This window comes from Cololabis saira, chromosome 20 (genome assembly GCF_033807715.1).
Source record: "Cololabis saira isolate AMF1-May2022 chromosome 20, fColSai1.1, whole genome shotgun sequence".
Taxonomy (NCBI): domain Eukaryota; kingdom Metazoa; phylum Chordata; class Actinopteri; order Beloniformes; family Belonidae; genus Cololabis; species Cololabis saira.
The window spans coordinates 36,112,622-36,140,478 of NC_084606.1; the positions used below are offsets into that span (position 1 = coordinate 36,112,622).

At 40.9% G+C, this 27,857-nt stretch overlaps 1 protein-coding gene across 2 annotated transcripts in view; it reads right to left on the minus strand.

Moving 5' to 3' along the window:
* Positions 1-27,857, minus strand: part of LOC133420911 (cGMP-specific 3',5'-cyclic phosphodiesterase-like) — a 134,783-nt gene that overhangs the window by 35,120 nt on the left and 71,806 nt on the right. The window contains exons 9-13 of one of the 2 annotated variants that reach the window (XM_061710794.1): positions 25,092-25,200; positions 24,907-24,991; positions 14,965-15,140; positions 10,032-10,082; positions 1,439-1,585 (exon numbers count right to left, since the gene is read on the minus strand). In XM_061710794.1, the coding sequence (XP_061566778.1) occupies positions 1,439-1,585; positions 10,032-10,082; positions 14,965-15,140; positions 24,907-24,991; positions 25,092-25,200 (568 nt within the window). Of the gene's footprint in view, positions 1-1,438; positions 1,586-10,022; positions 10,083-14,964; positions 15,141-24,906; positions 24,992-25,091; positions 25,201-27,857 lie in introns of both variants that reach the window. The other variant, XM_061710793.1, reaches the window with a different exon arrangement.

Below are 27,857 nucleotides of genomic sequence, written 5' to 3' on the forward strand. Positions count from 1 at the left end.
AGAGCTGGGGAGAGACGGACCGGACCAGACCGGACTGGCACCACCCAGATTCTGAGGGAGGAGGAGTCTCTGGACGGGGGAGTGGGGGGATGTTTCTCCTAAGGTCAATTCATTTGTTACAGAAACCTAATTGAGTCTAACAAACCTTCATGTCTGTATTCCAGGCCTCCAATAAAGCCAAAGACAGTTGGTAGTTCTATCACTGGCAACACTTTAAAGGAGTCTTGACTGATGAAGGTGCTTTGGTCCCTGCAAACTGTTTTATATTAGGGATGGGCGGTATGGACTAAAACATGTATCACGATCATTTCTGGCATTTATCCCAATAACGATAAAAATTACGATAAAAAAAATACAATTTTCTTTCTTTCTTTCTTTCTTTCTTTCTTTCTTTCTTTCTTTCTTTCTTTCTTTCTTTCTTTCTTTCTTTCTTTCTTTCTTTCTTTCTTTCTTTCTTTCTTTCTTTCTTTCCTTCCTTCCTTCTTTCCTACTGCTCTCTCCTTCCTTCTTCCCTTCCTCTTTTCTCCCTTCCTTCCTCCTTTCCTTGTTTCCTTCCTTCCTTCCTTCCTTCCTTCCTTCCTTCCTTCCTTCCTTCCTCCCTTCTTTTTTCCCTTTCTTCCTTCTTTCCTCCTGCTCTCTCCTTCCTTCTTCCCTTCCTCTTTTCTCCCTTCCTTCCTCCTTTCCTTGTTTCCTTCCTTCCTTCCTTCCTTCCTTCCTTCCTTCCTTCCTTCCTTCCTTCCTTCCTTCCTCCCTTCTTTTTTCCCTTTCTTCCTTCTTTCCTCCTGCTCTCTCCTTCCTTCTTCCCTTCCTCTTTTCTCCCTTCCTTCCTCCTTTCCTTGTTTTCTTCCTTCCTTCCTTCCTTCCTTCCTTCCTTCCTTCCTTCCTTCCTTCCTTCCTTCCTTCCTTCCTTCCTTCCTTCCTTCCTTCCTTCCTTCCTTCCTTCCTTCCTTCCTTCCTTCCTTCCTTCACACATTTAACACAGAACCATAAATCAGCTTTACACAAAAACGTCATCAACGGGAATTTATCATTTTTACCACGAGATACAAATTCTTACCGTGGGGAATTTTTTTGATGGTTTATCGTGAACGGTAAAATATCACCCATTCCTAATCCAAAGGTAAAGCTGATAACAGTTTTAATGACACTTGTGTTTATATGAGGTTTACATACTTCATGAGGTTTAGGTGAGGTTTACTTGAGGTTTATGTGAGGTTTACTTGAGGTTTACGTGAGGTTTACTTGAGTGAAAATGACGCCCTGATATCCAAATAAATGAAGTTGGCAGTAAAGAACCACATGATATATCTTTGGCCCCCGTCAAAGCGACTGTAACAATCCCATTTTCCCTACGTTTTCGTTTTTCACATCCTCCCAACTTTGTCTGATTTGGGGGGTGTAACCGTATGTTTGTGCTGGAAAACAGGTGGGCTCTTACCGTGTGCTTCATCTGGAAGTTCTGCACCAGGTTGAGGTCCACAAACATGCGGATGGTAGCCAGCGTGGTCTCCGTGTCCGACAGGTCGAAGTCGCTGAAGCTGAAGTCCAGGAGGTGCAGAGACTGCGCCGATGGAACGGTAGCGACCTTCAAAAAACACGACAGACAGAGATGAGGGAAGGAGATGAGGCTCCAAACGAGGACACGGCTTTAAAGAGGAATCTTCTACATTATTTAATGACCAAGAAGTTGAAGTCACGCATTAGTAGATTCTGATTCTGGCTTCTGCACAGTTTTCCTCTCACACCAGGCTGGAGGTGAGGCCTGGTGGGAAGAACGCACCCGAAAAATCAAGCCTATGTCCTAGATACGGAATGACACATCCCGGATGGAGCACCCGAGGGAGGAACGTCTGAATCAGGCCGAGCTGGTGGTGCAGCTGCTCAGCAACGAGGAGACGAGAGGAAGACTTTGGGCCAGTCCCAATCCCCCCCCCTACCCCTACTTTTCAGCACTACCCCTACATTTTGCGTGTTCCCGTGAGGGTAGTGGTGTCCCAATTCCTCTTTGCATGTAGGGCTATGTGTGTATGAATCTAGCCCTTCAGAGCGAGGGATTTCAGATGTTGACTCGCTGACCGAGGGCCAGAAAAATTTCCCAGAATGCTTTACGTCATCATTTGCAGACTGAATCAAACAAAAAACATGGCGGACATTTCTAATTTTTAATGAATAAAATCAATATTTTGAGTTAGTTTCTACATAAAAATGCATTTTGATTACATTTCTAGCGAGAAATATATATTTTACTTTCATAATATTCACTCAATGAATGTACATAATCACTCGCTTGCTCGTTGTTGCGTTGTATCTTCAGATCTCGCCAGAATAAAGGCTGATTTATGGTTCCGCGTTACACCAACGCAGAGCCTACGGCATACAGTGCGCGTCGCAGCGTAACCTACGCCGTAGGCTCTGCGTTGGTGTAACGCGGAACCATAAATCACCGGCGGTTCTTCTCATCTCCGACAACATCGGAGCAAATTTCTTAAAGGAGAATGAGGCAGGATTGAGGCAGGATTTATGAAAAAAATTCGTAAACGTTTTAAGTTTTCTAGTAATAATGTCAGATGAAGCGTTCCAAACCAAAAAGAATGAGCCCTCTAGTGTATCCCTCCGTTACATTGAACAGGCTGTTTGCTGCAAAATGTGCTGCAATTCGGGCCCAAATTTCCCGCGCTGGGCTGTGAATGTGACGTCACATGACGCTGCATGTGCGTTCTCCCCGTTCTCCCGTGCCGGCTTCACTGTTGGCTGCAGTACCCTCGACGGCCGTCGTGGTGAAGGGTGGCGCTAGAGAGTCTCATTTCTTAAAAGGAGCCTCAAGCTCCTTTAACAGGCGTTATTTGGATAAACTGACCCCAGGTTGGCGAGTTAGTTTTACGCCTGAAAAAATATTAAAACTTAATAAAGTGGCATATTAACAGCGCTACAGCTGAAATTAAAACAGCTTTTACCACGCAGTCAGGTGCTACGCAGTGACGTAACAAGTGGTGTCCCAATCCCTAGGGAAGCTTACAAAGCCCTACCCCTTGTGGCTTCATTTTTAGGGCTAGTGGTAGTGAGTGAGGGCTAGTGGTAGAAAGTAGGGGGTGTATTGGGATTGGCCCTTTATCAGGCGCTGGTATTAAAGGCTGTGCTAAACAACACGGACCAGCCGGATGTTAAATATGAGCTGCGGGATGAAATCCTAAGCTGCTGACATGTCCAGAAAATGGTGTAAAATGTTGATAAAAACCTACATTTTACTATCGGAAAAATACTAAACGTTTCAAAGGGGTCGAATATGATGATCAACTGATAATTGACAGAAGCAACACGTCTCAAAAACGTTGGGAGGGAGTGGTGTTTCTAATCTTCCTTAAGGACCTTCCCCAGACCCTTCTCCTATAAAGCCCTGCTTCTGCCACGGTTGCAGCGAGACGTTTATGGCGCTTTTCCACTAGAACCTTCTCGGCTCATCTCATCTCGGCCTGGTTTCTTTTCCACTACAATTCAGCACCTGGAGCAGAAGTAGGAGGTTGGAGTGAAGCTGCTGTGACGTATTTGATTGTGGGATCTAAACGAAGAAGACAACAACAGTAAAGATGTAGAACCTGGAGGAGATGATAGATGTGCTGCTGGGTCTGTGGCTTGTGTTTGATATCAAGTTAGAAAATGAGAGTGAGAGAAACTTCAAGCGGCAACGCTTTTTAATTTTTTTGTTAGTTTGTCTCGGCGCTGCTGAAAAGTCAGCTGGAGCCGTGAGCAGCTATGAAGAGACAGAGCTCCTGGTGGATCTGGTCGTTCCCTATCACCGTCTACATCCCTTTTTAATTCTTTCCTCATCACCAGGTTTATGAACATCTGCACCTCAGAGTTGGATCATGAAACAGACTTTTGCTGCCATTGCTGGTTGAATAAAATAAGACAAGAAGCAAGAAGAAGCCGCCGTCAGAGTCGCTCTTTCTCAGATTTCCTCCTCCTGACTCAGACGTCTGACTCCAACCCCGCGACCAATCGGTGGCCTGTACTGTGATGATGTCAGATACAGCCGACTTAGAACCTCGGCAGAATAGTTCAGAAAAAGTATCTACTCGGCACGTTAGACCCCTAGTGGGAAAGAACCAAACCGAGGCGAGTCGGGCTGAGTAAGTTCTAGTGGAAAAGCGCCCTTAGTGTCATCTTGCTCACAGACTCAGGATCTTCCCTGAAGGACAAGACTGTGTGGATGGGATCATACGCTGCCCTAAAACCGTACTGATGTTTCTTTCCAGATGTGCATGCTCTACCCTCTGTGGGCACCAGTCCCCTCCTGAACCACCGGAGATAGTAACTGGATGTTGCAAAACAGTTTCCATGGCATCCAAGATAACATAAAATCTAGGTTAATCTGCTCACTTTGCCTCTTATATCTTTTAATAATAACAAAGTACAAAGTACACCTGATGCCAGGAGACGCTACTGACCACAAGCAGTGACGGCCACAAGAACACCAACTGATTTTCAGCCTTGTCCCAAGCTTACAGAGATTTATCTGAATTTGAATCACATTGTTGACTCCACAAGCTGTAGAATGGTGAACATCTTCCCATCCGGACTTTTTAGAGACTCTCTATGACCACACTATGATGCTCTAAGTACACTCAATCACATTACTGACATGCTAACATAACTAGTTGTACAATGTACCTCCAGGTTTCTCCATTTTAGTACCTAATATTATTGAATTTGCCTTTCGTTGCCCGTCTTCAAACTGTTTTGCCATTTATTTTCCCCGCTAATGCGGTCAACATAAAGTCAACATAAAGTAAAATTTCATTGTTTGATTGCTATAAAACAGTCCGAAATGTTGACCGCATTGACTTTTCCAAAGCACGGCCAAAACACTGCCGAGACACGGGCAAGGCACGAGGGAGGCACGGGCGAGGCACGGCGAGGCACGGGCGAGGCACATGTGAGGCACGGACGAAGCACGGGCGAGGCACGGGCGAGGCACGGGCGAGGCACGGCGAGGCACGGGCGAGGCACGGGCGAGGCACGGGTGAGGCACGGGCGAGGCACGGCAGAGACACTGCCTAGAGACGGGCGAGGCAAAGCAGAGACACTGTCTAGACACGGGAGAGGCACAGGCGAGGCACAGGCGAGGCACGGCAGAGACACGGGCGCGTCACGGGCGCGTCACGGGCGAGGCACGGGCGAGGCACGGGCGAGGCACGGGCGAGGCACGGGCGAGGCACGGGCGAGGAACGGGCGAGACACGGGCGAGACACGGGCAAGGCACGGGCGAGAAACGGGAAAGGCACGGCCGAGGGACGGGCAAGGCACGGAAGAGACACTGCCTTGACACGGGCGAGGCACGGGTGAGGCACGGCAGAGACACTGCCTAGACACGGGCGAGGCACGGGGGAGGCACGGGCGAGACACGGGAAAGGCACGGCCGAGGGACGGGCAAGGCACGGCAGAGAAACTGCCTAGACATGGGTGAGGCACGGGCGAGGCACGGGTGAGGCACGGGGAGGCACGGGTGAGGCACGGCAGAGACACTACCTAGACACGGGGGAAGCACGGGCGAGGCACGGGCGAGGCACGGCAGAGACACTGCCTTGACACGGGCGAGGCACGGGTGAGGCACGGGGAGGCACGGGTGAGGCACGGCAGAGACACTGCCTAGACACGGGCGAAGCACGGGGGAGGCACGGGCGAGGCAGAGGCAGAGAAAACCGGAAGGCACGGCCGAGGGACGGGCAAGGCACGGCAGAGAAACTGCCTAGACACGGGTGAGGCACGGGCGAGGCACGGGTGAGGCACGGGGAGGCACGGGTGAGGCACGGCAGAGACACTGCCTAGACACGGGAAAGGCACGGCCGAGGGACGGGCAAGGCACGGCAGAGAAACTGCCTAGACACGGGTGAGGCACGGGCGAGGCACGGGTGAGGCACGGGGAGGCACGGGTGAGGCACGGCAGAGACACTGCCTAGACACGGGGGAAGCACGGGCGAGGCACGGGCGAGGCACGGCAGAGACACTGCCTTGACACGGGCGAGGCACGGGTGAGGCACGGGGAGGCACGGGTGAGGCACGGCAGAGACACTGCCTAGACACGGGCGAGGCACAGGGAGGCACGGGCGAGAAACCGGAAAGGCACGGCCGAGGGACGGGCAAGGCACGGCAGAGAAACTGCCTAGACACGGGTGAGGCACGGGCGAGGCACGGGTGAGGCATGGGGAGGCACGGGTGAGGCACGGCAGAGACACTGCCTAGACACGGGCAAAGCACGGGCGAGGCACGGGGAGGCACGGGTGAGGCACGGCAGAGAAACTGCCTAGACACGGGTGAGGCACGGGCGAGGCACGGGTGAGGCACGGGGAGGCACGGGCGAGGCACGGGCGAGGCACGGCAGAGACACTGCCTTGACACGGGCGAAGCACGGGCGAGGCACGGGTGAGGCACGGGGAGGCACGGGTGAGGCACGGCAGAGACACTGCCTAGACACGGGCGAAGCACGGGGGAGGCACGGGCGAGGCACGGGCGAGGCACGGGTGAGGCACGGGGAGGCACGGGGGAGGCACGGGTGAGGCACGGCAGAGACACTGCCTAGACACGGGCGAGGCACGGGGGAGGCACGGGCGAGGCACGGGCGAGGCACCTCAGAGACACTGCCTAGACACGGGGGATGCACGGGCGAGGGACGGGTGAGGCACGGCACGGGTGAGGCACGGGGAGGCACGGGAGAGGCACGGCAGAGGAATTTAGAAAACTGCTAGCTGACTTATGATGGTCAGCGGTGGATATGTCAGTGTTAGTGTGTGTACACATGTGCTTTAGGCCCTAGTTAATATTTAAATGTCTAGGACACATGTCAAAGTCCAAAGCCAGACTTTCTAACAGTGAGCACCACGCTGCATTTCCCCTTGCTCCACCTAAAACTCCTCCCAACTGTTTATCATTGTATGTTACTGTCCACTTTGTAAAAGCTTTACATTAATCAGATCACAAAGTTAAAAAAACTAAGTTGCAATGCAAAATCCTTAATACCTGCGGCAATACAACATGAACTGCACAGCTAGCCAATCAGAGAGGAGGTAAGGAATCAGATACAGAGTAGGGCGGGTTTTGGCGTAGCTAGAGTAAGATTCATAAATTCGCACCCTGGAGACTCAAAGCAGGATGTTGCAGCCGTATCATGTAACTTCCTGTGTCCTGTGTTGGGTTTTAGGGTTACAGGAAGAACAGGCATTCGGTTTCTGGTGCATCGTACCTGCTGTATTCTACTGCCCTTACTTTTTAACAACTTGTGCTTTTTATTATTTTGCCTCTTTTCTTATAATTTTATTTCATTTTATTTGTTATTTACTGTTTAATTGTGTCTTGCCGCTTTTAATGTTGATGTAAAGCACTTTGAATGACCTTGTGTTGAGTTGTGCTATACAAATAAACTTGAATAAACTCAGAAGAAGAGCGTGTTCTTGCACTTCTGAACTAGTTGGTGTTCGCTACTGGAGGACAGGACATGTCACAAATGTGGAGCGCAGGGTGCTGTGGGACGTTTGTGGGCCAGTTAGGCCATGAATAAATCACCAGGTTTCTGTTAAACGCAGCAGCACAGATTTCATTCACTCCATTATTCAGGATTCTGTTCAGCAGCAGCATGTGAACCGGTCCAGGCGTCATTTGAAAACATCATGAACCAATACTTTAATCCCAAAAGAACATAAACAACATATCAGATGTTAACATGGAAACATCTTGAAAAAAGCTCATCTTGAAATTTGATGACAGCATCACATCTCTAAAGTTGGACCAGTTGTGATGTTTAGCGTTTTGAAGCATCCTCTCATCTTCTAACCCAGAGGTCGGCAACCCAAAATGTTGAAAGAGCCATATTGGACCAAAAACACAAAAAACAATAATGTCTGCAGCCGCAAAAAATGAAAAGTCTTGTATCAGCCTTAGAATGAAGACAACACATGCTGCATGTTTCTATATTAGTTAGAACTGGGGGAAGATTTTTTTTTTCATTATGCACTTACGCATGCTGTTTAATTTGTAGTTTAGTGTTGTCATTCTTTCATTTACTACATTTACATTTTGTGCATTTATTTCCATTGCTAATGCGCAGTAGCGACGGTTTTATACGGAAGAGTATTAAGGCCAGGCAGGAGAAAAATAAAAATAATATTTTAGAGGAGGAAGATTTTTTTTTTCATTATGCATTTCGAGAAAAAAGTCGAAATGTCGAGAAAAAAAGTCGAAATGTTGAGAGAAAAGTTGAAATGTCGAGATTAATGTTGAACTACAATGTCGAGAAAAAAGTCGAAATGTCGACCAAACAGTCGAAATGTCGAAAAAAAAGTTGAACTACAATCTCGAGAAAAAAGTCGAAATGTTGAGAAACAAGTCGAAATGTCGAGAAAAAAGTCGAAATGTCGATGAAATAGTCAAAATGTTGAGAAAAAAGTCGAAATGTCGAGATTAATGTTGTACTACAATCTTGAGAAAAAAGTAGAAATGACGAGAAAAAAGTCAAAATTTCGAGAAAGAAAGAAAGAAAACAAGATAAAAAAAGAAAAAAGAAAAAAGAAGAAAAAAAGAGAAAAAAGGAAAAAAAAGAAGAAAAAAACAGAAAAAAAGGTCAAACATTTTTGAAAAAGCTAGGGGCCACTAGGGCGGTGCTAAAGAGCCGCATGCGGCTCCAGAGCCGCGGGTTGCCGACCCCTGGTCTAACCACTCTCTGGAAACGAGGAGACCAGTTCCCGGGGCTTTAGGAGAGGAACATGGTCCCGTTCTTGTCTGATGCAGGATTCTAGCTGCTCAACACTCCTGGACCTTTGCTGCTGAGACGCCTCTCTGAAATGCTGCTTTCATTCTCAGTCATGTTACACACCTGCTGCTAAGTAAAGTAGTTGTCAAAGATGTTTTTGATTTGTGAACATTACCTTTAGGGCCTTTAGCTGCACCGGTCGACCTCTTTTTAAATCCTAAATGAGCTGATATTTTCCATGAAATGAAAGAATGTGTCAGTTCTTACATCTGAGGTGTTCTGCCGAGAATAAAATATGGGTGCGTGACAGTTTCAGATCACTGCATCCTGTTTTTATTTACATGTACAGCACAAAGCGAAATTTCGTGGCACGATATATTGTTACACCCCTAATATATATATATATATATATATATATATATATATATATATATATATATATATATATATATATATATATATATATATATGTATATAGGTTTTTATCAACATGGTATTAACTAGTGATGTACCGAAATGAAAATTTGTGGCCGAAACCGAAACCGAAAATAATAATAAACACTTGGCCGAATACCGAACAATACCAATGGTTCTTCGCAGTTTCTCATTTATTTTGCCAATTTTTTCACCATTGCATAAATCAAATAAATTTGATTTAGGCATGCTTTTCAAAGAAAAAAATCTTTTACAAAAATACAAGGTAGAAAATATTTATTGAACATAAAAAAATTAACATTTTTTAATTTCCCAGCATTATGTTGTTTTGGTTCCACCTCCTGATGAATGTTAGGTAAAATTCTTATGGGGTTAGTTTTTGGTTGGCCAACGATTTATGTAGTGCGCAACGTTACGGGACGGAGCGGCCAGTCTATTTCCTTATTTTACAACGCCGTTATTAATTGTTCGGTTTTTTCCCCACTTATTCCACCGAACACCGAAAGTGTTTTTTTTGCCATTTTCGGCCGAACAATTTCGGTTACCGAACAATCGGTGCGTCACTAGTATTAACCATTAATATATATGCAGACAAAAAAAGAAAAAAGAAAAAAGAAATGAAACCGCTACTTCTAAATTCGGACCTCTTGTGGTTTTCAAACAGCAAGGATTTGTTGGGGAGCTACTGCAGCCCCTCGTCTCTAGCTCCCTGTTTGAACACGTTGGCTGCTGTAACGGTTGCACACCTCCGTTCACCAGCTACATCACATCACCCCGGGGTGTGTGCATGTGTCGTAAACACAAACATTTGAGTCTTTCAGCTAAAAAAGAATAAATGTCAATTTACCGCGGTTACCTGCAGCTCCCGCGACTCCTCCTCCGTGGCAGAGGCGTGATACGACAAGACCTGGAACACACACAGAAACAGAGATCAGATGCAGAAACACACACCACATCTGTTCTGTCGCACATCCATCAGTCGGCTCTGACGGGGACCTGCACCCAGATTCACACCGCCCTCGTAAATCCCCCGTTAACCCCCTCTGCTGGGCGGGAGACGGGCTTTCAGAGGACCAGTTGATGTAGATCTGAGCTCCACTGTGATGCGTCACGTTCGGTGAGGAGTGTAGCACCCTATAATGTAATAATTTCCTGAAAATGTAATAAAATTTGCACTTAACTCAATCGAAAATGTAATAAAACCCAATAATGTTCATTTTCAAACACCAGAATGACTATTGGGTTAAATTGCAGACTAAATTCCCAATAATGTAATAAGGTATTACATTATCGGTAAAAATGTTATTACAATATCATTCAGGATGTTTTATTACATTATTGGTGAAGTTATTACATTATTGGATTTTATTACATTTTCGATCGAGTTAAGTGCAAATTTTATTACATTTTCAGGAAATTATTACATTCTCAGGAAATTATTACATTATAGGGTGCTACAGGGAGCGTCTTTGGTTTGGGGAGTTTTGGGAACACTGAGGGGGTCAAAGGGCTCGGGTGTGAGCGGGGCGGTCAAAGGGACCAGGAAAAGCCTGAAACCAGCTGGCTTTTGAAACACAAGAAGAGAAAAAAAGTGTTGGAGTACAGCAGTCGATCCAAACTGAGAAGCACAGTAGAGCTAATGACAGAAATACAGCTGACAGAAACTCATCACAGCGTCTGTTTGAGGCGTGAAGACAACTGTGACGTCCCGCACCAATACCATGGTTCTGGATAGGAATAAAAAGTAAATGGTGGAATGCTAAATCAATAAAATATTTGAGGGTAAATGTCACAAAAATATTTGAGAGGGGAAGATTTTTTTTATTGTGCACTTCGAGAAAATGTCGAGAAAAAATTCTAAATGTCAAGAATAATGTTGAAATACAATTTCAAGAATAAAAGTCGAAATTTCGTGAATAAAGTCGAAATTTCAAGAATAAAGTAGAAATTTTGAGAATAAAGTTGAAATTTTGTGAATAAAGTCGAAATTTACTTCACTTACATTAATCGTTAAAAAACATTAACTTACATTAATCTCGACATTTCGACTTTTTTCTCGACTTTTTTCTCGACATTTCGTCTTTTTTCTCAAAATGGTACTTCATCATTAATCTCGACATTTCGACTTTTTTCTCAAAGTGCATAATGAAAAAAAAATTCTTCCTCCTCTAAAATATTATTTTTATTTTTATCCTGCCTGGCCCTAATACTCTTCCGCAGACCTTTGATATATTGGTGCAAGGATGAATATGTTGCAAGATGGAAAAGTATAGAAATAGAGCAAAAAGACATTGAAATGCGAAACGTAATTGCACACAAAGATTAGGTATGTTGTGATGTGGTTGTTGAGGACCCAAGCGCAGGAGAGCAGAGTAGGAGGCCGGAGGCAGGAGTTCTCAAAAAACAGGATTTATTAACAAAAACCAAGAACTAAAAGCGCTGCAGAGCAGGATTAACAAAAACCAGGATCATAGAGGAAAAAACTACGAGGAGACATGGGGTCGGTTCGTTCTGTTGAGGTTCGGTTTGCTGAGGACCCAAGTGCAGTAGAACAGGAGCCAGGAGTTGCAACAAAAAAGGGTTTATTTACAAAAAACCAAACTAAAATGCTGCAGAGCAGGATCAAAAACACAAGTAACAGGGATCAAAAGGAATGACAAGACAAGATATACTGAGGGGATAACGAGACATGACGAGACACAGGTGCAGACACAATCAGGGCAGATGGGACACAGGCGGGGCAAGACAGAAACTGAAGGCAGGGGGGAATGTCAACCTTGACAAGGTAACCAATTGGACTCCATAACCAAAACTACAGTAGAAATATGGAACAAGGTTGTTGAAAGATATAAATTCGAGAAAGAGACGAAGATTCAAGGTTTGTACCTCATGTATGCACGATAACGGGTTTAAGCAATAGTTGAAAAAAGGCATTACAGCGATATGTACCATGGATACATTTGGATTAGATGAACAGGAACAATATCGATACCGACAAATTAGGGATTACTATGAGAAGGAAATAAAAACTGACACTGATAATGAAGTTATTGACGTGTTTTTGAAACCTTATGAAGGAAAAACATGTAAAGTAATCTCAACACTGTAGTCCACCAACTAACCAGGAATCAGTCATTTGTACATAGAACTCCTTGTTCTCCAGTTAACGGATCATTAATACTAAAATATGTTTTTATTAGTGCTGTCGTTAACTTAACGTCCTCTTAACGCCGACAATTTTTTTAACGCACTATTAACGCACAGGATTAAAAACAAAAAAAAGCGCATTTTATAATTTCTGGCGGTTGACGGCACGGTAGCTTGAGGAAAAGTATGATGGATTACTGCATGAACTCTTTTGAAAAGCGAGGAAAGATGGAGAATGAAAATGGACTTTTGAACGGCAAGTTCAAAAACAAGCAATCTTAAAGGAGCTGTATGTAAGAGCAATAATAAAACGAATCATAAAATGACCCCGATATGTCAACAGACATTTAAAAATCATGTTCATTTCAAATACTTATGTCACTGACAACAGCACTCAAGCCAGGATATTCCAGTTTAAAAAGAGGAGTTGCAGCCCTCAACTGATGTTTATGTTGTCATTTTTTGTTTTGGCGTGAAGCTCCACCCTCCACCTATCTCCCAATCACCAAGTCAGTATTGTTTCTGAAGCTCCACCCTCCACCTATCTCCCAATCACCAAGTCAGTATTGTTTCTGAAGCTCCACCCTCCACCTTTCTCCCAATCACCAAGTCAGTATTGTTTCTGAAGCTCCACCCTCCACCTTTCTCCCAATCACCAAGTCAGTATTGTTTCTGAAGCTCCACCCTCCACCTTTCTCCCAATCACCAAGTCAGTATTGTTTCTGAAGCTCCACCCTCCACCTATCTCCCAATCACCAAGTCAGTATTGTTTCGGCATCCGGGTTGCCAGCTCTGCTCTAATTATCGCAGCCATGGCAGCCTACGTTCCTGCTGCATTCTGCAGCCTACCTGGCAACCTCTGGTCGGGGGGAGGAGGGGGAGGGTACACGCCGCTCAACAATATTTTGAAAGTGACTGCAGTACCAGTTTTGGACATTTCTTACAGACGGCTCCTTTAAGTTACTCTTTACAAGTGTAAAGTTGGGACTACATTGTGTTTGTATTTATGAAGGGATGTTACATTTAGGTCAAAAGTTTTTGATTGTGGAAAGTTGAATAAACATTGGCATAAAGCAGCATATTTGCCCCTTTCTCATGTTAACAGTATTAAAACCATTAAAAAAAATACCTTAAGGTATAAAATGTGCGATTAATATGCGATTAATCGCGAGTTAACTATGGACAACATGCGATTAATCGCGATTAAAAAAATTAATCGTTTGACAACCCTAGTTTTTATATATTTTTTGTACATTTGACAATCTGCGTCTCTCCTCTCTCTGTTCTTCATCCTCTCTATCTACTCTCTCTTTTACTGCTCTACCCAAGGGCGAAACTTTAGTTTCAGAGGTGGGGGGGACACAAGTAGGAACGGTAAATTTGTGTGTGTAGCTGTAGCGTGGATGTGCAGTGTGGCTTAGACTATGTGTGTGTGACTGCGAACAATCAAACAATTTTAATATGCATTTACTTTTTAGACACTTTTTTTCCTGATATATGTATTTATTATTATTTTCGTTTAGTAATATACAATGATAAAAAAAGAGTCTTGAATCTTGTGACCTCTTTCTCTGTGGGCATCCTTTATTTTTGACACAACACAACATTAACATGCCACATAACAAATCAGCTCTTACCTTAAGACAGTATACAAGCTTTACAGGCTTACTTACAGGCCTCTGGAGAAACAGAGTTCTTGGCCAGGCTTGATTTTTCATTTTCAAAAGCTTGGCCACAGAATAAACATAGAATTCCATTGACTCTTTGTCTATAATGGAGCCAAGGAAATTCACAGTACCACTTCTCTTGATCTTAAGGTTTTGTTGCTGAGATGCTGTTCTACAATTACTTTTGGGCTAACATGGTTGGGTTCCTGCCTGCCTGCACTTCTTCACTTACACCTGTCTCCACATATTTCTCCTATGAAATATGAAAATAGATCATGTTCATTCCTTCCTTTCCTTATAAACAAACCAAAATCACCTAACCATTTACAACATATTAACTTGAGTAATATTTGGCTACTCATCTCTGCACAGCCTACTTGCAACACAGCAGTGCTGCTGCTTTTTTGTCCCGCTGCAAAAATGGATTTTAAACCGAGCTGCCGGCTCCTCTTCATTTCTGCTGCTGCCTGGCTGTCTGTCTGTGAAGGCTGATTTATGGTTCTGCGTTAAATCGATGCAGTACCTACGCCGTAGGGTTACGCGGCGACGCGCAAAGTACGGTGCGCGTCGCCGCGTAACCTACATCGTAGGCTCTGCGTCGATTTAACGCGGGACCATAAATCAGCCTTGAGCAGCAATGAGGAGAGGGAGGGGGGGCGGGGCTGCCGTCCGGTCTTTGTGTCTTGATGATTTGCGATTACAGGCTGAGCCTACCGTTAGTTTTAAAACTGTAAAAAGTGGGGGGGACAAAAACATGATTTTGAAAAGTGGGGGGGACATGTCCCCCCTGTCCCCAGTGGAAATTGCGCCCTTGGCTCTACCTAAAGGGGAGTTTTTTACCTGTTATTGATTATGTAATGATTGATCGAGGGTCATGTTCTGGTCTCTGGAAAGATCCTTGTTTTAAAAACAGCATTTAAATGTGTTAGTTTTGCTGGTGGTTTGTGCAGAGTGTGTGTTTGACGGGGGTCTGACCTCCAGCGTGACCTCCTGCTTGGCCATGGCTCGCTCCACCGTCTCGTACATCTGCGTGTTTTGGATGCCCAGGCCGCAGAAGATGGCAAACGCCTCCAGGAACTGCTCGTCGTTCCTGTTGAAGGCCTTGACGCCGCCGGATGCTTCGTCCATTTTGTTCACCAGCTGACACACACCTACGTGCACACACACACATCTTACTCCTGCCGCTAGAGTGCTGGTGATCCAAGCACTAGTCCAGGGGTCTGCAACCCAAAATGTTTTAGAGCCATATTGGACCAAAAACACAAAAAACAAGTATGTCTGGAGCCGCAAAAAATGAAAAGTCTTGTATCAGCCTTAGAATGAAGACACATGCTGCATGTTTCTATATTAGTTATAACTGGGGGAAGATTTTTTTTTCATTATGCACTTTGAGAAAAAAGTCAAAATGTCGAGGAAAAAGTCGAGAAAAAGTCGAAATGTCGAGGAAAAAGTCAGAATTTCGAGAAAAAAGTCGAAATGTCGAGATTAAAAAGGAAAGGAAAAAGAAAGAAAAAAAGAAAAAAAAAAAAAGTAAAAAAAAACATTTTTGAAAAAGCTCCAGGAGCCACTAGGGCGGCGCTAAAGAGCCGCCTGCGGCTCTGGAGCCGCGGTTTGCCGACCCTTGACCTAGTGTTATCTCACCTTGATTACTGCTCACCAATTTGGTCGGGTGAAGCCAAAAAAGACCTCTCTAAGCTTCAAATTGCTCAGAATAAAAACTGCAAGGCTCGCATTGTGCTTTACCCGGTCTTTGTACGTTTTGACCGTATAGAAACGTAATTCTCGCCATTGTAATACATAACATAACAAAACATAACAGAACAGAACAGAACAGGTGTATTTTTTGAATGATGTGGGAGTGATGTTTGGGTCACAGTTTGTTGCACTTTATCCATACATTGTTTGTATTGCTTTTATGGTTTTATACTGTGCTTTTTATATTTATTCATTCCTCTTATTTTGATTTTTCCTTTGCACTTTGGTGGGAACATCCCAACCAATTTCATTGTAACCTGAGCACAATGACAATAAAGTATTCTATTCTATTCTATTCTATTCTATTCTAATAATGAGATGTGAACCTGCTGTACTCCGCTGCCCTTACTTTTTAACAACTTGTGCTTTTTATTATTTTACCTCTTTTCTTACCATTTTATTTCATTTAATTTGTTATTTACTGTTCAATTGTGTCTTGCCGCTTTTAATGTTGATGTAAAGCACTTTGAATTACCTTGTGTTGAATTGTGCTATACACATAAACTTGCCTTTCCTTGTTTTGAGGAGGAATTCTGTCGAGATGACGTCACACAAATAATTAGATAATAATAAATAATTAGTTGTGTTTCATTGGTTGGGATTCACCGCCACGTTAAACAGATGTTTCTGAGCGTTTACTTAAAAGCTTTGCAAATAAAATAAACGCTTTGCAAATAAAATAAAAACGCTGCAGATAAAAAAAAAACGGCACTGCAAATATAAAGAAACGCTGCTGCAAATAAATAAAACGACGCAAATAAAAAATGTTGCTGATGCACCGGTGTTTTTTACGTGAGAGGAGAAGAAGAAGACGAAGAGGACGTAAGTGAAAAGGAAGAAATAAGAAGAGCGAGGAATAAGAAGAACAACGAACAAGAAAATAAGTGAAAAGGTTAGTGTTCAACGTCGCTACGTGTAATTTTTTTCGTCTTCTCCTCTCACGTAAAAAACACCGGTGCATCAGCAAAAATAGTCCCCGGTAATTCACTTCCGTTGTGGCTTTTTTATTTGCGTCGTTTTTTATTTTATTTGCAGCGGAGTTTCTTTATATTTGCAGCGTTTCTTTTATTTGCAGCAGCGTTTCTTTTTGTTTGCAGCATTTATTTTATTTGCAGCGGCGTTTGTTTCTGTTTGCAGCGTTACTTTTATTTTCATCAATGGCGGGTCTCGGCCACCGTATATAAGGCTTCCAAAAAAAGTCTGGCATTTCTGATGCTAATAACGTCCTTGTGAACACGTCCGCTGTAATAAAGCGAGGTTGAGCTTTTGATCTAGAGGAGAGCCGGTGAAGGACGTGCCTCGTTTGATCAGCCATGCACGTCCTCAGACATCCGTTATCTCCGTTAAACAACAAAAGTGGTGGTGAGATGTTGGATCATGTTCATATACGGCTTCTTCTGTCCGTCACAGACCTTGGAGCTGCATTCGTCACCATGTAGATCAGGGGTCGGCAACCCAAATGAAGGCAACACATGCTGCATGTTTCTATATTAGTTATAACTGGGAGAAGATTTTTTTTTTTCATTATGCACTTCGAGAAAAGTCGAAATGTCAAGAAAAAAGTCGAAATGTCAAGAAAAAAAGTCGAAATGTCGAGAAAAAAGTCGAAATGTCGAGAAAAAAGTCGAAATGTCGAGAAAAAAGTCAAAATGTCAAGAAAAAAGTCGAAATGTCGAGAAAAAAGTCGAAATGTCGAGAAAAAAGTCGAAATGTCGAGAAAAAAGTCTGAATTTCGAGAAAAAAGTTGAAATGTCGAGATTAATGTTAAAGTACAATCTCCAGAAAAAAGTCAAAATGTTGATTTTTTTTTTTCATTATGCACTTCGAGAAAAGTCGAAATGTCAAGAAAAAAGTCAAAATGTCAAGAAAAAAAGTCAATGTCGAGATTAATGTTGAAGTACAATCTCGAGAAAAAAGTCGAAATGTCAAGAAAAAAGTCGAAATGTCGAGAAAAAAGTCGAAATGTCAAGAAAAAAAGTCGAAATGTCGAGAAAAAAGTTGAAATGTGGAGAAAAAAGTCGAAATGTTGAGAAAAAAGTCGAAATGTTGAGAAAAAAGTCGAAATGTCGAGAAAAAAGTCTGAATTTCGAGAAAAAAGTTGAAATGTCGAGATTAATGTTAAAGTACAATCTCCAGAAAAAAGTCAAAATGTAAATTTTTTTTTTCATTATGCACTTCGAGAAAAGTCGAAATGTCAAGAAAAAAGTCAAAATGTCAAGAAAAAAAGTCGAAATGTCGAGATTAATGTTGAAGTACAATCTCGAGAAAAAAGTCGAAATGTCGAGAAAAAAGTCGAAATGTCGAGAAAAAAGTCGAAATGTTGAGAAAAAAGTCGAAATGTCGAGAAAAAAGTCTGAATTTCGAGAAAAAAGTTGAAATGTCGAGATTAATGTTAAAGTACAATCTCCAGAAAAAAGTCAAAATGTAAATTTTTTTTTTCATTATGCACTTCGAGAAAAGTCGAAATGTCAAGAAAAAAGTCGAAATGTCAAGAAAAAAAGTCGAAATGTCGAGATTAATGTTGAAGTACAATCTCGAGAAAAAAGTCGAAATGTCAAGAAAAAAGTCGAAATGTCGAGAAAAAAGTCGAAATGTCGAGAAAAAAGTCGAAATGTCGAGAAAAAAGTCGAAATGTCAAGAAAAAAAGTCGAAATGTCGAGAAAAAAGTTGAAATGTCGAGAAAAAAGTCGAAATGTTGAGAAAAAAGTCGAAATGTCGAGAAAAAAGTCTGAATTTCGAGAAAAAAGTTGAAATGTCGAGATTAATGTTAAAGTACAATCTCCAGATTGATCTAGAGGAGAGCCGGTGAAGGACGTGCCTCGTTTGATCAGCCATGCACGTCCTCAGACATCCGTTATCTCCGTTAAACAACAAAAGTGGTGGTGAGATGTTGGATCATGTTCATATACGGCTTCTTCTGTCCGTCACAGACCTTGGAGCTGCATTCGTCACCATGTAGATCAGGGGTCGGCAACCCAAATGAAGGCAACACATGCTGCATGTTTCTATATTAGTTATAACTGGGAGAAGATTTTTTTTTTTCATTATGCACTTCGAGAAAAGTCGAAATGTCAAGAAAAAAGTCGAAATGTCAAGAAAAAAAGTCGAAATGTCGAGAAAAAAGTCGAAATGTCGAGAAAAAAGTCGAATTGTCGAGAAAAAAGTCAAAATGTCAAGAAAAAAGTCGAAATGTCGAGAAAAAAGTCAAAATGTCAAGAAAAAAGTCGAAATGTCGAGAAAAAAGTCGAAATGTCGAGAAAAAAGTCGAAATGTTGAGAAAAAAGTCGAAATGTCGAGAAAAAAGTCTGAATTTCGAGAAAAAAGTTGAAATGTCGAGATTAATGTTAAAGTACAATCTCCAGAAAAAAGTCAAAATGTTGATTTTTTTTTTTCATTATGCACTTCGAGAAAAGTCGAAATGTCAAGAAAAAAGTCAAAATGTCAAGAAAAAAAGTCGAAATGTCGAGATTAATGTTGAAGTACAATCTTGAGAAAAAAGTCGAAATGTCAAGAAAAAAGTCGAAATGTCGAGAAAAAAGTCGAAATGTCAAGAAAAAAAGTCGAAATGTCGAGAAAAAAGTTGAAATGTCGAGAAAAAAGTCGAAATGTTGAGAAAAAAGTCGAAATGTTGAGAAAAAAGTCGAAATGTCGAGAAAAAAGTCTGAATTTCGAGAAAAAAGTTGAAATGTCGAGATTAATGTTAAAGTACAATCTCCAGAAAAAAGTCAAAATGTAAATTTTTTTTTTCATTATGCACTTCGAGAAAAGTCGAAATGTCAAGAAAAAAGTCAAAATGTCAAGAAAAAAAGTCGAAATGTCGAGATTAATGTTGAAGTACAATCTCGAGAAAAAAGTCGAAATGTCGAGAAAAAAGTCGAAATGTCGAGAAAAAAGTCGAAATGTTGAGAAAAAAGTCGAAATGTCGAGAAAAAAGTCTGAATTTCGAGAAAAAAGTTGAAATGTCGAGATTAATGTTAAAGTACAATCTCCAGAAAAAAGTCAAAATGTAAATTTTTTTTTTCATTATGCACTTCGAGAAAAGTCGAAATGTCAAGAAAAAAGTCGAAATGTCAAGAAAAAAGTCGAAATGTCGAGAAAAAAGTCGAAATGTCGAGAAAAAAGTCGAAATGTCGAGAAAAAAGTCGAAATGTCAAGAAAAAAAGTCGAAATGTCGAGAAAAAAGTTGAAATGTCGAGAAAAAAGTCGAAATGTTGAGAAAAAAGTCGAAATGTCGAGAAAAAAGTCTGAATTTCGAGAAAAAAGTTGAAATGTCGAGATTAATGTTAAAGTACAATCTCCAGAAAAAAGTCAAAATGTTGATTTTTTTTTTCATTATGCAGTTCGAGAAAAGTCGAAATGTCAAGAAAAAAGTCGAAATGTCGAGAAAAAAGTCGAAATGTCAAGAAAAAAAGTCGAAATGTCGAGAAAAAAGTTGAAATGTCAAGAAAAAAGTCGAAATGTTGAGAAAAAAGTCGAAATGTCGAGAAAAAAGTCTGAATTTCGAGAAAAAAGTTGAAATGTCGAGATTAATGTTAAATTACAATCTCCAGAAAAAAGTCAAAATGTAAATTTTTTTTTCATTATGCACTTCGAGAAAAGTCGAAATGTCAAGAAAAAAGTCGAAATGTCAAGAAAAAAAGTCGAAATGTCGAGATTAATGTTGAAGTACAATCTCGAGAAAAAAGTCGAAATGTCAAGAAAAAAGTCGAAATGTCGAGAAAAAAGTCGAAATGTCGAGAAAAAAGTCGAAATGTCGAGAAAAAAGTCTGAATTTCGAGAAAAAAGTTGAAATGTCGAGATTAATGTTAAAGTACAATCTCCAGAAAAAAGTCAAAATGTAAATTTTTTTTTTCATTATGCACTTCGAGAAAAGTCGAAATGTCAAGAAAAAAGTCGAAATGTCAAGAAAAAAAGTCGAAATGTCGAGATTAATGTTGAAGTACAATCTCGAGAAAAAAGTCGAAATGTCAAGAAAAAAGTCGAAATGTCGAGAAAAAAGTCGAAATGTCGAGAAAAAAGTCGAAATGTCGAGAAAAAAGTCGAAATGTCAAGAAAAAAAGTCGAAATGTCGAGAAAAAAGTCGAAATGTTGAGAAAAAAGTCGAAATGTCGAGAAAAAAGTCTGAATTTCGAGAAAAAAGTTGAAATGTCGAGATTAATGTTAAAGTACAATCTCCAGAAAAAAGTCAAAATGTTGATTTTTTTTTTCATTATGCACTTCGAGAAAAGTCGAAATGTCAAGAAAAAAGTCGAAATGTCAAGAAAAAAAGTCGAAATGTCGAGATTAATGTTGAAGTACAATCTCGAGAAAAAAGTCGAAATGTCAAGAAAAAAGTCGAAATGTCGAGAAAAAAGTCGAAATGTCGAGAAAAAAGTCGAAATGTCGAGAAAAAAGTCGAAATGTCAAGAAAAAAAGTCGAAATGTCGAGAAAAAAGTTGAAATGTCGAGAAAAAAGTCGAAATGTTGAGAAAAAAGTCGAAATGTCGAGAAAAAAGTCTGAATTTCGAGAAAAAAGTTGAAATGTCGAGATTAATGTTAAAGTACAATCTCCAGAAAAAAGTCAAAATGTTGATTTTTTTTTTCATTATGCAGTTCGAGAAAAGTCGAAATGTCAAGAAAAAAGTCGAAATGTCGAGAAAAAAGTCGAAATGTCAAGAAAAAAAGTCGAAATGTCGAGAAAAAAGTTGAAATGTCAAGAAAAAAGTCGAAATGTTGAGAAAAAAGTCGAAATGTCGAGAAAAAAGTCTGAATTTCGAGAAAAAAGTTGAAATGTCGAGATTAATGTTAAATTACAATCTCCAGAAAAAAGTCAAAATGTAAATTTTTTTTTTCATTATGCACTTCGAGAAAAGTCGAAATGTCAAGAAAAAAGTCGAAATGTCAAGAAAAAAAGTCGAAATGTCGAGATTAATGTTGAAGTACAATCTCGAGAAAAAAGTCGAAATGTCAAGAAAAAAGTCGAAATGTCGAGAAAAAAGTCGAAATGTCGAGAAAAAAGTCGAAATGTCGAGAAAAAAGTCTGAATTTCGAGAAAAAAGTTGAAATGTCGAGATTAATGTTAAAGTACAATCTCCAGAAAAAAGTCAAAATGTAAATTTTTTTTTTCATTATGCACTTCGAGAAAAGTCGAAATGTCAAGAAAAAAGTCGAAATGTCAAGAAAAAAAGTCGAAATGTCGAGATTAATGTTGAAGTACAATCTCGAGAAAAAAGTCGAAATGTCAAGAAAAAAGTCGAAATGTCGAGAAAAAAGTCGAAATGTCGAGAAAAAAGTCGAAATGTCGAGAAAAAAGTCGAAATGTCAAGAAAAAAAGTCGAAATGTCGAGAAAAAAGTCGAAATGTTGAGAAAAAAGTCGAAATGTTGAGAAAAAAGTCGAAATGTCGAGAAAAAAGTCTGAATTTCGAGAAAAAAGTTGAAATGTCGAGATTAATGTTAAAGTACAATCTCCAGAAAAAAGTCAAAATGTTGATTTTTTTTTTCATTATGCAGTTCGAGAAAAGTCGAAATGTCAAGAAAAAAGTCGAAATGTCGAGAAAAAAGTCGAAATGTCAAGAAAAAAAGTCGAAATGTCGAGAAAAAAGTTGAAATGTCAAGAAAAAAGTCGAAATGTTGAGAAAAAAGTCGAAATGTCGAGAAAAAAGTCTGAATTTCGAGAAAAAAGTTGAAATGTCGAGATTAATGTTAAAGTACAATCTCCAGAAAAAAGTCAAAATGTAAATTTTTTTTTTCATTATGCACTTCGAGAAAAGTCGAAATGTCAAGAAAAAAGTCGAAATGTCAAGAAAAAAAGTCGAAATGTCGAGATTAATGTTGAAGTACAATCTCGAGAAAAAAGTCGAAATGTCAAGAAAAAAGTCGAAATGTCGAGAAAAAAGTCGAAATGTCAAGAAAAAAAGTCGAAATGTCGAGAAAAAAGTTGAAATGTCGAGAAAAAAGTCGAAATGTTGAGAAAAAAGTCGAAATGTTGAGAAAAAAGTCGAAATGTCGAGAAAAAAGTCTGAATTTCGAGAAAAAAGTTGAAATGTCGAGATTAATGTTAAAGTACAATCTCCAGAAAAAAGTCAAAATGTAAATTTTTTTTTTCATTATGCACTTCGAGAAAAGTCGAAATGTCAAGAAAAAAGTCAAAATGTCAAGAAAAAAAGTCGAAATGTCGAGAAAAAAGTCGAAATGTCGAGAAAAAAGTCAAAATGTCAAGAAAAAAGTCGAAATGTCGAGAAAAAAGTCGAAATGTCGAGAAAAAAGTTGAAATGTTGAGAAAAAAGTCGAAATGACGAGAAAAAAGTCTGAATTTCGAGAAAAAAGTTGAAATGTCGAGATTAATGTTAAATTACAATCTCCAGAAAAAAGTCAAAATGTTGATTTTTTTTTTCATTATGCAGTTCGAGAAAAGTCGAAATGTCAAGAAAAAAGTCAAAATGTCAAGAAAAAAGTCGAAATGTCGAGAAAAAAGTCGAAATGTCAAGAAAAAAAAGTCGAAATGTCGAGAAAAAAGTCGAAATGTCGAGAAAAAAGTTGAAATGTCGAGAAAAAAGTCGAAATGTCGAGAAAAAAGTTGAAATGTCGAGATTAATGTTAAAGTACAATCTCCAGAAAAAAGTCAAAATGTTGATTTTTTTTTCATTATGCACTTCGAGAAAAGTCGAAATGTCAAGAAAAAAGTCGAAATGTCAAGAAAAAAAGTCGAAATGTCGAGAAAAAAGTCGAAATGTCGAGAAAAAAGTCGAAATGTCGAGGAAATAGTCAAAATTTTGTGAAAAAAGTCAAAATTTTGAGAAAAAAGTCGAGATTAAAAAGGAAAGGAAAAAGGAAGAAAAAAGAAAGAAAAGAAAAAAAGAAAAAAGAAAACGAGAAAAAAAGGAAAAAAAAGAAAAAAAGGAAAAAAAGGTCTAACATTTTTTTAAAAGCTCCAGGGCGGCGTTAAAGAGCCACATGCGGCTCTAGAGGCGCGGGTTGCCGAGCCCTGATGTAGACGATGAGGCGTCCAGAGTCTTCCCTCAGAGGAACATTATTCTTTCATTTATTCATTCATTTATTCCAGTTACTCCATCTCAATCTCTTTCAAGAGAGAGAGGCTTCTAAGCCTTTCCTCCTCCCCGTCCTCCACCCGCAGGCTTTCCATGAACAGTGACTTCACCATCTCTACCTTGGTCTCATCAGTTGGGATCCATTGATTTGGAGACTAGAAGTCTTCTTTACAAGAGTTGACTGACTGAGACGGTTTCTATATTGTAAATAAAATCCTGTTTAATTACATTTCATTCAGTAACTCCACTTTTTTAGAAGTGGGCGGCCACTGTTGGGATTACTAGTCTTCTTTGCCTGCAGTTATGTTCTAGGTAGGGCTGGGACTTTATCGCGTTAATTAATTATATTATTATACGTTATTATTAATTATACATATTTTATATATATTTTTTGTATTTTTTATATATTTTTTATTTCTGAATTTTTGCTCTTTTTACCCCTCCCCTGCATGTGTGTGCTAAGTGTACTGCTGCCAACAAAAATAAGTTTCCCCACTGAGGGAGAAAATAAAGGATATCTTATCTTATCTTAATTACGATTAATTAATTACAGAAAAATAACGCGACAAAAAAAAAAAAATCACTTTTGCACTCCAAACAGTGCAGAACGTTTCTCATTGCACGAGTTCCCGGTATAAGTTACCCGTAATACTGATGCACGAAAACTCAAATATCCTATCTCAAAAAATTAGAACTGTAAGCCATGATCAGCAATATTAAAATAATTAAGGGCTTGCAATATTTCAGTTGATTTGTAATGAATCCAGAATGTATGACATTTTTGTTTTTGTAATTACTTTACAGAAAATAAAGAACTTTATCACAATATTATAATTTTCTGAGACAGTCTTGTATTATTCATATTGCACTTTATGTTAACACTCAGTTATCAAAATAAACAAATGTTGTTGTTTAAGCTAATTTCTGTGTCAATTCATTGATTCAGTCATATACCAAAATCCATTTAAATTGAAAAATGTTGCTTCTCGTGTCAAACATTGATATACGAAATAATTGCGATTAATTAATTACAAAGTCTGTAATTAATGAGATTATTTTTTTAATCCAGTCCCACCACTAGTTCTAGGTTAAAAAAAGAGCCTAAAAAGAGAAAGGGAGAGGTGAAAGTCCTACCTATGACCTTGTCCTTTTTGCCGTTCCTGATGGGAGTGCAGAGCAAACTTTTTATCTGGTTGCTGGTGTGATCTGGAGTTTCACTCTGTACAAAACAAGATGGGTCATTCATTATTGTGTGAAAAGAAAAGGAAGGAAAGAAAGAAAGAAAGAAAGAAAGAAAGAAAGAAAGAAAGCGCACTCACCATCCAGGGGAAGCGCTGGTCCTTGGTGACGTCGGCGATGTTGAGAGGCTGCATGGTGTTTTTGACGTACTGAGCGAACATGTAGTCAATCTGGCTGACGTCACAGTCCCTGCAGACAAACACAACCAATGATCTGCAGACGAACATTCAGCCCTGAGACGGCGGAGCGGAGCCACGGGGAGGAAACACGGGGAGGAGCCACGGAGAGGAAACACGGAGAGGAAACACGGGCCTGAATGCAGCGAACCATCTCCAGCTCCACCGTGCCGGTGCACAAGTGGCACTTTTCCACTAGTACCTACTCAGCCCGACTCCACTCGGTTTGGTTCTTTCCCACTAGGGGTCTAACGTGCCGAGTAGATACTTTTCTGTATCTATTCTGCTGAGGTTCTAAGCTGCTGAGTCGGCTGTATCTGACATCATCACACTACAGGCCACCGATTGGTCGGGGGGTTGGAGTCAGACGTCTGAGTCAGGAGGAGGAAATCAGAGAAAGAGACTCTGACGGATTCTCGTTCATTTTATTCAACCAGCAATGGCAACAAAAGTCTATTTGGTGATCCATCTCTGAGGTGCAGATGTTCATAAACCTGGTGCTGAGGAGAGAATTAAAAAGGGATCTAGACGGAGATAAGGAACAACCAGATCTACCAGGAGCTCTGTCTCTTCATAGCTGCTCACGGCTCCAGATGACTTTTCAGCAGTGCAGAGACAAACTAAAAAACTAAAAGCGTTGCCACTTGAAGCTTCTCTTACTCTTATTTTTAAACTTGATATCAAACACAAGCCACAGATCCAGCAGCACATCTGTCATCTCCTCCAGGTTCTACATCTTTAGTGTTGCTGTCTTCTTCCTTTAGATCAAATTGAGTCGGGGGGCACGGTGGCGCAGCAGGTAGTGCGGCCGTCTCACAGCAAGAAGGTCCTGGGTTCGATTCCCGCCGGGGACGCTGTGGGCGCTGAAGTGCGTGTTAGTTCTCCCACGACTTCAGTGCCCACACCCTGGGTGGGGTTGGCGAAAGGATCTTTCTGTGTGGAGTTTGTATGTTCTCCCCGTGTTCCCTTGGGTAGCTAATGGGAGCTACCCTCACAAAAACATGCAACAGTCCTGGGCTATACATGCCCCCTCTGGCCAACCGGGGCGCCAAATGGGCCGGAATAACGTGATCCTTCCACGCGCTACGTTCGGCCGGAGAATCCTCATCCTGTCTGGTGAAAAGAAGCGGTCCATCACTCCTCAGGATAAGAAGGAGACCTGAGCTCAGTGTAGGGCCCTCCTTGGGTTGGCAGAGGGGAACAATGCCAAGGACTGTCTAGGTATGAGCACTGGGTGATGAAATGGGTAAAAAATTGGGGATAAAAAAAATATTTATAAGATCAAATTGAGTGGAGCCGAGCTGAGATGAGTAGAGCCGAGTAGGTGCTGGTGGAAAAACGCCAAAGGAGGAAACACGGGCCGGACCATAGCGAACCTTCCCTCTGATTTAGACACTTTTGGAGCCCAGAAGACGTTAGTGTGTCTTTAAAAGCACTCAAAAAACAGTACAACGAAAGGAGGGGGAGAAGCGACTTGTTCAGTTTAATGAAAAGTTGTTTTTTTTTCTGGAAAAGCTCTGACTTTAACACAAACAAGCCAAACTGGACTTGCTCCTCAGTCCAAAAGCAGGCAACGCCTGCGTGAACCCATCACTACTGGACAAGTGAACTGCCCAGAGGATCATTGAGAGGGACTGGATGTACCGATAGCTTGGGCTGTGGTTCAAAGCAGCAAAAAGTTGGTTGTGTTGTCAGTCATCTCGGATGTGCAACAAAACACAGTGGTAGTGATGCACCGAAATGAAAATTTGTGGCGGAAACCGAAACCGAAAATAATAATAAACACTTGGCCGAATACCGAACAATACCGAACATGGTTCTTCAGCAGTTTTTCATTTATTTTGCCAATTTTTTCACCATTGCATAAATCAAATACATTTGATTTAGGCATGCTTTTCAAAGAAAAAAATCTTTTACAAAATTACAAGGTAGAAAATATTTATTGAACATAAAAAAATGCCAAACATTTTTAATTTCCCAGCATCATGTTGTTTTGGTTCCACCTCCTGGTGAATGTTAGGTAAAATTCGTATGGGGTTAGTTTTTGGTTGGCCAACGATTTATTACGGGAGCAGCCAGTCTATTAGGTAAAATTCTTATGGGGTTAGTTTTTGGTTGGCCAACGATTTATGTAGTGCGCAACGTTACGGGACGGAGCGGCCAGTCTATTTCCTTATTTTACAACGCCGTTATTAATTGTTCGTTTTTTTTCCCCACTTATTCCACCGAACACCGAAAGTGTTTTTTTGCCATTTTCGGCCGAACAATTTCGGTTACCGAACAATCGGTGCATCACTACACAGTGGTAATTAGTGTCATTGTGTCCCGTCTCCCGTGTCTTCAGCAATGCAGTCTTCAAGGTCTGACCTCCGGTATCCTCTCATCGATGACCAATCAGAACATTGATCATAGTCTTGTTTAAACTGAAACGCAGCAGCATGTGAAGGTCAGTGGTGTTTTATCGAATGTCCTTTTATGATTCACTGGAACACCTCAGGGTTGAGTGTTATCACCACTTTGATTTGTTTAATAGAGCCTTCATCCAGGTGATCAGACTATATCAGACTGGATTACTGTAACGCACTTCTCATGGGGATCCCCAGCAAGAGTCTCCAGAGGCTCCAATACATCTAAAACTCTGCAGTAGTGATGCACCGATTGTTCGGTAAC